At 34.9% G+C, this 14,455-nt stretch overlaps 1 protein-coding gene across 1 annotated transcript in view; it reads right to left on the minus strand.

The window, feature by feature from the left end:
* The window catches only part of DNAI4 (dynein axonemal intermediate chain 4), a 93,376-nt gene that overhangs the window by 47,970 nt on the left and 30,951 nt on the right, over positions 1-14,455 (minus strand). Inside the window, 3 exon segments of the mRNA XM_042952056.1 lie at positions 7,239-7,378; positions 11,056-11,212; positions 12,841-12,953. Of these exon segments, the coding sequence (XP_042807990.1) occupies positions 7,239-7,378; positions 11,056-11,212; positions 12,841-12,953 (410 nt within the window).

A 14,455-nucleotide genomic window follows, 5' to 3' on the forward strand; every position in this document is an offset into this window, starting at 1 on the left:
AAAACAATAAATAATGAATGTTTTTTTGTTTTTTGTTTGTTTAAGTTTTTATTTAAACTCAAGATAGTTAACATACAGTGTAATATTAGCTTCAGGTATACAATTTAGTAATTCAACACTTCCCTGCAACACCTTGTGCTCATCACAAAAGGTGCATTCTTTAATCCCCATCCTTAATCACCTACTTAACCCATCCCCCTACCCAACTCCCCTCTGATAACAATCAGTTTGCTCTCTACAGTTAAGAGTCTGTTTCTTGAAGAAAAAGAAAAAAAGCATGATTGTGACTTCCCAATTTTATACTGTTTTTTATACTAAAGAAAGTTTTAACTAATATCAGAAAAAAAGCATTCCCAACTATATCTGTGTTTTGAGCGTTTCTGAGTCCAGAATATGTCGAAACAGTTTTTACCCATTTTAAAATATTGTTTCTCTCTATTAGTTTAACTCAGACTATAAAAGAATAGCAATTAGCCATATAACATTTGCAGAAAAATAATTTTATATTTTAGCTGAGTAAAAAGATATGCTTACTGTGAAAAAAGAAAAGAAAAATATGACTTATATTTCCATCACCCAAAGATAATAACCGCTAACATTTTGGTCTATGTCCTTCCAGAGTCACATATGAACAAATATGTGTATTTTTTATAATAGAAATGAGCTCTTACCAAGCTTTTTAAAAAAATTTTTTTAGAGAGAGAATGCATGTGCAAGTGGGTGGAGAGGGGCAGAGGGAAAGAAAGAATCTTAAGCAGGCTCCATATTCAGTGCAGAGCCTGACCTGAGTCTCAATCCCACGACTCCAGGATCATGACCTGAGCCAAAATGAAGAATGGGATATTCAACCGACTGAGCCACCCAAGAGCCCCTACACATGTTTTTATAAAAGACATTATTGTAGTATAATATCCATAGAAAACAAGCTGGTTTTATGAAATCTGCAAAGATTTATTGAATTATATATACACTTATTGAATTATCTATTTATTCGAAATGCCACTTTTATAATAAACTACTATGTCTACTGTCAGGTGGAAACTTTTCCTTCACTCTCTGTGAATCTTTACAGAGGGAACTTCAGCTAAATTAACACCTTGACCTCACTATAACCCTCATTCGCTCACTGCAGAGAAAAGTGACTAATCCTATAGGACAGTTTAGAAGGCATTGTGCTTAGCCACTTCCAGATTCTTTTGTTAGGTCTGTTCAATGGCAGAAAGCATGCTTCCTGGTCAGGTCTCACCCCTAAAAAAGAAGGTCTGTGCTGGTCTAGCTGTGCTAATTACTACTGGTAAGATCTATTCTGAAAGGAAGAAATGCCAATTCCACTTAGCTGCAGATTTAAGACTACATTTTTTCAATTAACTTTATCAGTAATAAAGCTAATATTTGACTTCCATCTCTCTGACTCCTGCATCTCTTTCAATTTCATCCCAAATCAGGCAAGGAAGACATATTCTTTTCTTACTGATCCATAAGACTTTAATATTTAATTGGTCTGCACTGAAATTTTTGAATATGGACTATCTCTCATTATTTTTAATTAAACTTTTCTATGAAATACTATCATTCATAGAAGAGTGTATAACACTTATATGTGTAAAGAATTACTACCATGTACTCACCAGCCAGGATAAGAAATAGAATATCTCCAGGTGATTAGAAGCCTCCTAGACACTCTTCTATCATAGCCCACCTCCTTCTAGCTACCTCAAACAGAAGTACATCCACTTTTCCTAACTTTTGGAATGGTCATACTCTTGCTTTGCTTTAAAAGGTTTCTCTCCTGTGGTAGATGCTGTTAGTGTCCTGCCCGTATCTGTTATGCATTACCTCTTACTGGCCAATCTGCAACTGCCAGCACCTATATTGTTTTGCTTGGGGCCATCTTTGGCCACTAGGGCCACTTTGATGTGCACAAATCAGGCCAGAAGTACCAAGGAACTAACAAGCCCATCAGCCTTCAAACAATGATTTAGAAAGTTGGAGCATGATAAGATAACCTGGCTCCCAGATTCTCTAGCAGTATTGAACTCGTTACCCAAAGAAGTAATTTGTTAGATCACATAACCTTTGTTGGCTGCCTACCCTTTCTTGTTTCACTTACTCCCCTACCAGTGTTTCTTAGGATTACCTCCAAAATAAACTATGTGCACTCAGATTCTTTCTGCAGAGGTTTCTTCTTGGAAAACCTCAGGTAAGGCTCTCTGATATATGTATACCTACACAATATATACTCTAGTTTTAAAAACTGAATAGCAAACACTATCACAGATGAATAAAAAGAGAGAGAACAAAATCACTACTATTAGAGGAGGACTACTAAAGGAGGATTCTCAGGAGAAGATCATCAGAACAGTCTGGGTCACATTCTGACTTCAGCTTCCCTGAGAGTTTACAAGAGCCACTTATGAAGAAATCACATGGTGAGATCATGAATGTGTCCTTGGAAACACAGAACTTAATCTTCAGAGGGCACCTGACAAGCTGGGCATCGAATATCCAATGAAAGTATGGTTAGGTAAGTGGGATGTTCTATATTTTCTGTTCATCATGTCTTCTCTGCAGCAGTCAGGGTAAAACAGAACATGTCTGTGCAGGGAAGGATTTCTAGGAATGTGTCCATTTCATTTAGCTATTTAATTTATTGGCATACAAATGTTCACTTTTTTTAATAATCTATTTTATTTCTGTAATGTCCTCACTTCCACTTTTCATTTTAGTAATTTGAATCTTCTCTTATTTTTCTTTAGTCAATCTAACTAAAGTTTTGTCAGTTTTGTTGATCTTTTCAAAGTACCAACTTTTAGTTTCATTAGTTTTTCTCTATGTCCACTCTAATCTTTAGTATTTCCTTCCTTATGCTGGCTTTTGGTTTAGTTTTATCTTATCTCATTCTTAATGTGTAAAGTTAGATTATTGATTTGAGATTATTATTTTTTTTTATATTGAAGTATAGTTGACACATAATGTTACATTAGTTTCAGGTGGGGATCTTCTTTTTTAAATGTATCTGCAGCTGTAAATTTCTCTCTAAGCACTACTTTCACTATATAAGTTTTGTTATGTTTTATTTTCATTTTCATTCATCTCATCTCAAAATATTTTCTAATTTCCCTTGTGCTTTCATCTCTGATGCACAGGTTGCTTAAAAGTGTGTTGTTTGGGGTGCCTGGATGGCTCAGTTGGTTAAGTGTCCCACTTCAGTTCAGGTCACGATCTTGTGATTTGTGAGTTTGAGCCCCGCGTCCGGCTCTGTGCTGAGAGCTTAGGGCTTGGGGCCTGCTTCAGATTCTGTGTCTTCCTCTCTCTCTGCCCCTCCCCTCTCCCCCGCCCCTTTCTCTCTCAAAAATAAACATTAAAAAAATCATTTAAAAGTGTGTTAATTTCTAAATATTTTTAAATTTCCCAGTTTTCCTTTTGTTATAGGGTTTTAATGTCATTAAGTGTGGTCAGAAAAGATATTGATTTAAAAATTTTTATTACCTCTTGTTTATTACCTAACATAATGGTGTATCTTGGAGAGTTTTCCATGTGAACTTGAGAAAAAAAATGTGTTTTCTGATGTTTGGGGATGGTGTATATGTCTGTTATGCCTAGTTTATATTATTATTCAAGTCCTCTATTTTCTTTCTCATTGATAATCTCTCTGGTTGTTCTGCCCATTATTGAAAGTGGGGTACTAAAGTCCCAACTCTTATTGTAGAACTTCCTATTTTCTCCCTTCAATCCTATCAATTTTTGCTTCATATAGTTGGAGGCTCTCTTGTTGAGTACATATGGGTTTATAATTGTTATATCTTGTTTATGGATTGAATTTTTTATCAGTATATAATGCTGTTTGGCTCCTGTAATAATTTTATGTAAAGTCTACTATGTCTGATATTAGTAAAGCCCTGTCAGCTTTTTTTGGTTGCTATTTACATCCTTTCACCTTACATATTTTTGTCTGTGGCTCTAAAGTGAGTCTCTTGTTAGACAGCATATACTTGGATCATGTTTAGTTTTTGTTTTTTAACCCATCCTACCAATATCTGCCTTTTAATTGGAGAATTTAATCTACTTATTTAAAATAATTACTATTCAGGAAGGATTTCTTCCATTTTTGTCTTCTTTATGTCTTATGTGTTTGTTCCTCAATTCTTTCATTACTGCCTTCTTTTGTGTTTACTTGATTTTTTAATGGTGTTCTGCTTTGATTCCTATCTAATTTTCTTTTTTGTAATTTTTGAGTTATTTTCTTGGTGGTTGCCTTGCAGATTACAATTAATTTCTTAAAATTTTAACCATCTATTTTGAATTAATACTACCTTACTTCAGTAGTATACAAGAACTCCTATACAGTTCCATCACACCCACTTTGTGTTGATGTTGTCACAAATTACATCTTTATATACTGTGTGTCCATTTGTATAGTTTTATAATTATTGTTTTATGCATTTATTTTAAATTATATTGCAAAAATAGTGGAGATACAAACCAAAATTATAATGCTGACTTTTGCATTTACCTATGTAGTTACCTTTCCAGTGCTCTTCATTTCTTCATATGACTTCAAGTTATTGTCTGGTGTCCTTTCATTTCTGCCTGAAGGAGTCCCTTTAGCATTTCTTATAAGGCAATTCTACTAATGCTAAATTGTCTTGGCTTTTGTTATCTGGGAATGTCTTATTGTCTCCTTCATGGGAAAGTATTTAATCTTAATTATTTAATTTCTCCCTCATGAGGATTATTTGAAGGATATAGAATTCTTGGTTGACAGTTTTCTCTTTCATCTCTTTAAGTATGGCATCCCACTGACTTCTGAACTCCATGGTTTCTGAGAAATTGGGTGTAATCTTATTGAGGATCCCTTGTACATGAAAAGAGTCACTTTTCTTTTGGTGTTTTCAAGATTCTCTTTCAACACTTAATTATAATGTGTCTGAGTGTGGATCTCTTTGTTTATCTTTTTGGGAGTTTGCTGAACTTCTCAGATATGCAGATTCATGACTTTTATGAAATTTGGGAAGTTTTTTGGCCATTATTTCTTCAAATATTTTTTGTTCCCCTTATCTCTTTTTTCTCCTATCATTCTGAAATTCCCTTTCTGTGTATATTGGTATGCTTGGTGGAGCCCCATAGGTCCTTCAGGCTGTGTTCAGTTTTCTTTATTCTTTTTTCTTTCTTCTCCTCAGACTAGATCATTTCAATTGACATGTCTTTAAGAATTGCAGATTCTTTCTTCTGCCTGCTCAAATCTGCCACGGATAACTCTAGTATTTCCATTTCAGTTATTGTACTTTTAATCTCCAGAATTTGTTTGGTTTCTTTTTATAATTCCTGTCCCTTTATTCATATTCTTTTTTTTTCCATACACCATTCTTGTTTGCTTTAGCTCTTTGCCCATAGTTTCCTTTAGCTTTATCAGAATGTTTGATACAATTGATCTAAAGTCTTTGGCTAATAAATACAATGTCTGTACTTCCACAGGGAGAGTTTCAGTTAATTTATTCTTCAAATGGGCCATATTTTCTTATTTCTTTCTATCCTTTGTAATTTTTTTTGAGAACTGAACAGTTTGAATATAATAATGTGGTAAGTCTGGAAATCAGATTCTTCTTGCTCCTTGGAGTTTGTTTTTGTAGTTTGCTGTGAGTACTCGTTGTTTGTTTGCTTAGTGATGTTTCTAAACTATTTTTATAAAGTCTGTATTCTTTGTCATGTATCATCGCAGAAGCTTTTGGTCAGCAAGTGTCATGACAGAGATCTCCTTGAATACCTGAATTCCTCCACCCTCCCCGACCAGTCCATCAGAAAAAAACAAGACAGAAAAGAAAAAGAAAAGAAACAGACAAACAAAGGATAAAAAACCTCTCTGGGTCTTGTAGAGTGGGTCAATGTTAAGGTATTCCTTTAATGCTTAACCAGGCTGTTTACATCTATGCCTTAGCCTTCACTTCCTGCCTGTACTAAGCCTGAGATCAGCCAGAGGGGAAAGCTTAGGATCTTTTCAAGTCTTTCCTGAGCTTGCATCTTGTCCTAGGCATGCACAGGACTTTCTAAATTTCCCTGTATATACAAGCCTTTTTTAATATCTTAATTTCCCAAAGATCTCCCTCCCTAGCTTTTTCTCTCAGGCTTACAGTGTGTTTCTTGTCTGACTCCATTGTATTCTTTTGCCTCTAAGAGAGATGAGTTGTTCATTTACTTTGCAATATTTGTTGGGAATGCAATATGCACAGCTGCTTTACCGCCTGTGTGTCCTGAGTTAAAAAACAAAACAAAACAAAACAAAACAAAACAAAACAAAAACAAGTGCTCTGGGTCAGTCCTTCAGATATTCCCAGGCAGGTTAAAACAAAGAAGCCAAATCCTTTGAGAGTAAGGTCTGCTCTGCTTCTCTGGAACCAGAGGCCAGGGTCTCAAACTGGGAAGGCAGGCAGTTGCCTTTAAGACCATCACCATACTGAGAAGGGGAGTAGGGCAAGAGTGAGTAAGAATGCCGCAAAACTTTCCTACTAATTATAAGTTACCCTTGGCTTGACTTAGCATTTGCTTAGAAGTTTTATTTTAATCTTTTCAAAGAACTAGCTTATAATTTTGCTGAATAACAAAAGCCATTAAAATTAATAACTTTTTTCTAATTACCTTTCTGGCCCTACCTCACAGAATTTTTGGCCATGCAGGGTTATGAATTTATGAACATTGAGAGACAGTAAGTGTAGTACAGAGCACAGGTTCTAGAACCAGACTGTCTGAGGGTATTACTGCGTGCCATACTAGCTGAGTGACGTTGGTCAAGTTAGCTAACTTCTCTTTGCTTGTTTCTGCCTCCAAAAATGGAGAGTAACAATAGTACCTACCTCATTGTGTTGTCGTGAGAATTAAACCAGTTAATAAATGTGGAAGGCCTAGAATAGTGTCTGGCACATTTTAAATGCTATTAGTTATGGTTAAGCAATCAGTTTCTCTAAATGTTTCATAAACATTTGAATAGCACAAAATTCTATAATAGAGTTTCTATAAATATCAAAATTATAATTATGTTATCTAAATCATCTATATTTATATTTATTACTCATTATTTGTCAAGTTCTAAAAGCTATAGATTACAGGACCTAGCTGCTATTGTGATTTGACCAAAGTATTTCTATCTTTACTTCATATATTTCAACATTTATTTGTTAACTGACAGACTCAAAGAATGTATATTAAAATATGTACTTTATCAAGCAGAATGAAATATAAATTACCTTTGTCTTCTTTTACGATTTTGTCACACTGAACATCTTTATTCTTTGGTGCTCCATTAATAGTCTGCATCATCCTTTCAGCATATAAGTCATTGCCTAATCTATTTCTACAAAGGGTCTCATAATTCTTGTTTCTCTGCCTATAAAATATAAAGTATATTCAACTCATTAATAACAATTATTGCCATGGATATTATCTCTTTATATTATGCCTTCTCTTTAAAATTATTTTCTTTAATGTGGATTTCACCAAATGTGAAGTGAGAGTTCAAAAAACTCCTTAGGAAAAGACTGCACTTGGGGCGCCTGGGTGGCTCAGTCGGTTAGCATCCGACTTCAGCTCAGGTCACGATCTCGTGGTTCATGAGTTCGAGCCCCCCCCCCCCCCCCCTCCCCCCGTCGGGCCCTGTGCTGACAGTCCAGAGCCTGGAGCCTGTTTCAGATTCTGTGTCTCCTTCTCTCTCTGCCCCTCCCCCCACGTGTGCTCTGTCCCTCTCTCTCAAAAATAAACATGACAAAGAAAAGAAAAGAAAAGAAAAGAAAAGAAAAGAAAAGAAAAGAAAAGAAAAGACTGCACTAAACTACCTCCAAAAGACTCTACTTACTATACCTCCCAGCATCCTTACTACTTTCAGTGCCCAACGACATGCTGGCACTATCTCCACACAGTTTTTATGAACTCTGCTATAAACACTGAAAGCTATAAATTTCCTTCAGAGTACTACATTTGTGCCATCCTGTAGGTATGTGCTATTTTAATAATTATTTACTTCTGAGTATTTCTTAAATTCCAATTATGATTTCTTCTTTGGTTCATAAGGAATTTAGAAAATGTGCTTTTTAACCTCCAAATGTGTATCTGAATGTGTGTCTGTGTTTTAATTGAGATTTATGTTATTAATTTTTAACTTAATTCTATTTGTGGTCAGAGAATTGAGTTTGTATGATACTATTTCTTTGGAATTTTTGAAACCTTGTTTCATGGTCTTGTGCATGAATGATTTTTAAAAATAATTGGTGTGTGCTTGAAAAGAGTGTGTATTCTCTATTGAATGCAGAGTTTTATATGTGATCATTAAATTATGTCTTTGGTTCAAATTTTCTATATCTATGTGAATTTTATATCTGGTTGACATACAGTAATTAAGAGAAGCAAGTTTAACACACCTACTTATACTTAACAAGTTTCTAATTTTTGCTTCATATACGTTGAGGTTATTTTATTAGGAGTATTCAAGATTAAAATTATTATACCTTCCTATCATTATAAAGTGATCTTCTTTGTCCCTAGTAATGCTAGGTAATAATTGGTTTAATTATTTCTCTGTAGATGATTTTTTTTTCTTTTTTCCTTCTGTTTTTAAAATCTTCTTTTGGGGGTGCCTGGGTGGCTCAGTCAGTTAAGCATCCAACTCTAGCTCAGGTCATGATCTTACGGTTTGCAGGTTTGGAGTCCTGCATCAGGATCTCTGCCGTCAGCAGGGAACCCACTTTGGATCCTCTGTCCCCCTCTCTCTTCCTCTGCCTCTCCCCCACTTGCTCTCTCTCCATCTCAAAATCAATAAACACTGATAGAAAAATAAAAAGTAAAATCTTCGTTTAGTATTTGGTATTCTGGAGTATCAATATAATGCACCAAGTGCATTTCTTTTTTGTGGATTTCTTTTTATTTATTCGTTTCTGTAAAGTGGTGTCTTAATAGCTTGGGAACATCCTTACCCACTCTCTTTGAATAGTTCATCTCCTCCATTCTTCGTATTTTGATATTTTGGAACAAACCAGGTGCATTTTAGACCTTTATTCTATTGTCAATTTCTTTTTTTAACTTCTCTTTCATACTTTATATCACATTTTTCTTTCCAAGGTTTATTTTGTAGAATTTATCCAGACCTATGTTTCAATTTATTAAATCTGTTTGATTATGTCGTGTTTAAATTCAATGTTTTCTGTTTAACTTCAACAATTATATAAATATACTTTATTTTAAAGTTCTTTTTAGATGTTTTTGCAAATATGAGTCATCATTTCGATAGTTTCTTGATGTTAGTGAGGTGTTAACACTATCTTTTATTTAAATATTTCACATATATTTTATATTCTATATCTCATAATAGAGTCCTAATATCTCATTATCCATAGTCCTCAGGGTGTAGATCTCTGGTCTGTTATTTCTTTTAATTCTCATTCATAGTACTTTTTTATTGGTTTGGTGTATTTTTACCAAACTCAATCTGAGGGAATCTTGAGTCTAAATGGGATATGCTTTCCTCCAGAGAAAATTCATGTTTGCTTATGATATTAGCTTTGAAACCTGGGATCACTTGAGATAACTGAAATCCTTTTAAGGACTTTGCTTAATACAAAAATGTCTCTTTTAGTTCTCTTAATTTGTGCGGGTCCAAGACCTGCTGGACTCTAGATCCGTGTGTTAATTTTAACGTTTGCTTCTAGCATCTCTCCACCTCTGATTTCAGATCACGTATCTATCCATTTGTTATTTGCTCCTTTCCTTTTTCTGGTGTTAAGAGCTTTCCCTTATGTCTTAAGAATTTCAAAGTGTGTTATTCAGGATCTACTTGTACTATATTTTATAGTCCAAATAATTCTAGGATGTTTTATATTTGGGTAAGAATAATATCCTAAAAATGTTTTATTGATAGATTTTTAGTACTTTGAATCATATTCAAATTATATTTGAATCTAAATAATCTGAATAACTATATTAATAATGTATATATTTTTTTTATTTTTGAAAGAGAGAGCGTGAGCACAGGAGAGGGGCAGAGGAATAAAGAGAGAGAGAATCTCAGGCAGGCTCCAGGCCCAGCACCTGGGATCAACAACACAAGCTGAAATCAAAAGTCAGACACCCAACTGACAGAACCACCCAGACACCCCAAAAATCTGTTTACAGTAGCTACATTAATTTCAGACAGAGCAGACTTCAGAGCAAGGCAAATTATCAGAGGGGCATTATAGAGGGGCATTACATAATGATAAAGGGGTCAATTCTCCCAAATTCTCCCAAAAAGGCATAACAATCCTTAATGAGGCAAAATAAATGAGGCAAAAACTAATGATCTATTTGAATTCATTAATAAGGAGCAATGGAAAATCTGCTCTAATATAGTAAATTCAGTTATTTTCCAATAACATATTTTTACTTAAGTTTTGAATATAAAAATGTCAGGCCTTTCTTTTTATTTTTTAATTTTTATTTTTATAAAATGTTTCATTTATTTATTTTGAGGGAGAGAGAGAGGGAGAGCATGACTGGGGAAAGGGCAGAGAGAGAGGGAGACAGAATCCCAAGCAGGCTCCACACTGTCAGCACAGAGCCCCATGCTGGGCTTGATCCCACGAACTATGAGATCATGACCTGAGCCAAAATCAAGAGTCAATCGCTTAACCTACTGAGCCACCCAGGCACCCCAGTCCTTTCTTTTAAACTGGAAATAACTTACATATGCATAAAAGAAAAAAAAATATCATTAAAACCTTTATTGAAACTTGGAAGCTTCCTTTATTTCTTTTATTATTTGACTTAGTAGTGTACCCACTTTTTAAAGAGTATGGTAAACCTATGGGTTCTTCCTCTAGAAAAAAGTACATACAACATAAATAGTTTTCAAAAAAAACCCCACAAACACTTTTCATATCATTTCATAAGGCACATATATAACTTTATATAGAACTTCACCAAGCACGTATGCCACCAGTATTTACCCAGGAATGCCCCAAAACAGAAACAAGGATAGGAACTTCTGACTTAGCATTTAAATTACAGAAGCAATATAGACAATTGAGCCATACATACCTTACTTTCATAGCTTCTTCAGATTCTACAGAAACCATGACTGTTGGTAGGTTAAAAAATCTTAGTGTTTCCGTCTCTGTGAGTATTATCTCTATAGTCTTTTCTAGGTCTTCTTTTGTTACAATTTTTCCAGGTGTTGCCCTCATAACTCGTAAATCTAAAATACAAGACTTAATAAAAATCATTTACTAATTGCTATTTTAATTATCATTTTACCAAAATATGATGGGTCATATGTTGCAGGTGGCTTTTATGTGATCAAAGAACAGACCATATTGTGAGATGTATTCAATCCCTTCAGAGGGATTCAATCCCTCTGAGTCTGCGGAAGATTACAATAATAATCCAATGCTCCTTGTCTATCTCTGAGAGGATGATCTTCCCTCCTGCAGCAGACACTGCTGATTGCCAAGTTTTCATTGCTAAGGCTTTCCCCCTTCCCTTGCCTCTTTCCATTAAGAAAATCAAGTGTTTAGTTTCCTAGCCTCTCTTGAAGCTAGGGTTCACCATGTGACAGAGTTCTGGCCAATGAGATAACAGTAGAAATACATAGGAAAGAAGACTTTCCTGGGGAAACTTTTACTTTCCTGATAAATAAAAGTGATATGGCTGGAGCTATTGCCTTTCTCCTTTCTGCTTTTAATGTGCATATAATATCCAGAGCTGGGGCAGATATTTTGAGACCATGAAGCAAGAAGGAAGAAGAAAAGGCTTAAGGAAAGAGAACAGCAGAGTCGCCAATCTAGAGTCTCACAGTTAAGCCACAAGATCCGATCCAAAAGCTATCTACCTTTTAAGTTCTTTTAATGCGAGAAAAATAAATGATTATTTAAGCCAATGGTAGTTGGGCATTACTTGTTGTCAGAAGTAGTCCTGTTACATATCTTAACACCAAAGAGTCTATGAAGCACTTTTCCAACCTTATGAATATTTTCATTAATCCTTCATTATCATCTTAGCGGAAGAGACACTCTTACTGCACTCCAAGGCAAGCATTCCTCAAGTAGGTATCCACTTCACCCAGCACTTTTGATCATCCATTATTTCCTCATTTTTTTACCTTTACTTTCATAATCCTTTACCTCATGTTTTATGTTCTGCTTGGAAGAAGCCACCCCTATTTGTTCTCCTGATAAATTACTAATCATCTTTAAAAACTCAAGCCAAAAGTCAATAATGTTCTCTGTTAATTCTTTTCTTTTTTCCCACCTCAAAGGTGTTAATCTTTCCATTCAAAGTGCTCCCATCACACTCTGCATATATCCTATTATGGCACTGATCACAGTGTAACAGAATGACTTATCTCCTGAGTTAGAAGCAGAGCACTCCTAAAAAAATTTTTTTAATGTTTATTTGAGAGAGAGAGAGAGATAGAGCGCAAGCAGGGAGGGGCAGAGAGAGAGGGACACACAGAATGTGAAGCAGGCTCCAGGCTCCAGGCTCCAGGCTCTGTGGTCAGCACAGAGCCCCATGTGGGGCTCAAACTCTTCAACTATGAGATCATGACCTGAGCCAAAGCCAGAGGCTTAACTGACTGAGCCACCCAGGTGCCCTAGAAGCAAAGCACTTCTCAAACAGTATCTGTGATTCCTGAGGCTGGTGGTACAAGATTCTCACCTTGGGAACATTGATACTACTCTGGTAATTCTCACGTAGCTAACCCTCTGGCCAGCATTTAGAAATCATTACCAGAGTTCTTTTATCTCAAGTACCTGACAAATAATAAGTATATTTGCTAAAGAAATAAGGGACTGATACTGAAATAAATGATCACATTTTCATTACCTGTAAAACTAGTCAATTTTTCTCGTTTATAGGATGGTTCTTCTAGGTCTTCTGCTATTGATTCAGTAGTAGATACACTTGACTTAGAAACTATACTGCTTCCTAAAACTGACCTTTAATAATGAAAAACAAAATTATTCATTTATTTAGATGTTCTTATGGGTAATTGAATACATGAACAAAAACATTATCATATTGAGAAATCAAATATCCTATAATCATATAAGAAAAATTGATAAAAGTAAACTACTTCTTTAAACATCAAGCTGATTTGTAATGTTCCTTAAGTAAAAAGTCATTATTAAAAAAAGTCATTATAAATATAATTTAGGGATAAAACATGTCAAACCTATATCCAAAGTCCTGTGATGGATTCCCAATATATTTAGAATAAAAAGCTAAAGTACAGCTTATCTATCCAGTCTCTCCATCTTCATTTATCACATTTCCCCCATCCCACCCCCTTTTTAAGTTACTCAATCTTTTGGCACTTTCTTACTTTAGAGTCTCAGCCTAGAACATTCTTCCTTTCATTTTTCACCAATTTTCTGCTCTTCACTCAAATCCCATCTTAAATGTGATTTATTCAATTTTATAAAGGCCCTCTCATGATTTAATTAAGAGAAAATCTATGTACTGGTTAGGAAATCAATACATTGAAGCATACAAAAATAATTTCTTTAAACATGTAAGCAACATAATTTCGTGATATTATATACTTTTCTCCCCTTTCTACTTATAGGTCCAACTTGTCCTCAAAAAGGTAGGTACAGCGGGGCGCCTGGGTGGCACAGTCGGTTAAGCATCCAATTTCGGCTCAGGTCATCAATCTCACAGTTCATAAGTTTGAGCCCTGAGTTTGGCTCTGTGTTAACAGCTTGGAGCCTGGAACCTACTTTGTATTCTGTGTTTTCCTCTCTCTCTCTCTCTGCTCTTCTCTTCCCCTACTTGTGCTCTCTCTCTCTCAAAAATAGGCAAGTAATTTTTTTTTTAAAGGGTAGATACAGTTTACTGGAATATTCTTTGTTTTACAGAGCACTCCTATGGCTACTGCATGCAAATTTTGAGTCAGACTCTAGAGCAGCATATTTTCTCCTAAAATGTGCTTAGTTAACTTCTGGAACTTTTAATTGGTCAAATGGAAAATTACACATTCAAATATTTCCCCATAATCTTTAGATTATTTTAGGACATACTGTTTAATTATTGCAAACATTCTGAACTTCTCTACCATAAACATTAATAAAATTTCACTTCACTTACATAAAGTGTCTACATAACACATGCATAACATTTCATTTACAAAAAAAATTATGAAACAAAAGATAAATCAAACCCTAGGAGAACATGGATTTACATGGGATATTGGGGGAGCGGAGCTGCTTCTTCCCATAAGTTGTAGCATAAAAGAAACAGAAGAAATACGTCTGTAGGTATGTGATTACCCTCATCTTTTGGTTCCTCAAGAAAACTTGTATAAAACCCATATATTTTCTCAGAAATGTTTGGTGTGTTGGAGAACTCTTTTTTATTCTTATTCTTTAATTTTTTTTTACATTTATTTATTTTTGAGAGACAGAGCACAAGTGGGGATGGGGGGCAGTGGGCAGAGAGA

Source organism: Panthera leo, chromosome C1, assembly GCF_018350215.1.
Source record: "Panthera leo isolate Ple1 chromosome C1, P.leo_Ple1_pat1.1, whole genome shotgun sequence".
Classification (NCBI taxonomy): domain Eukaryota; kingdom Metazoa; phylum Chordata; class Mammalia; order Carnivora; family Felidae; genus Panthera; species Panthera leo.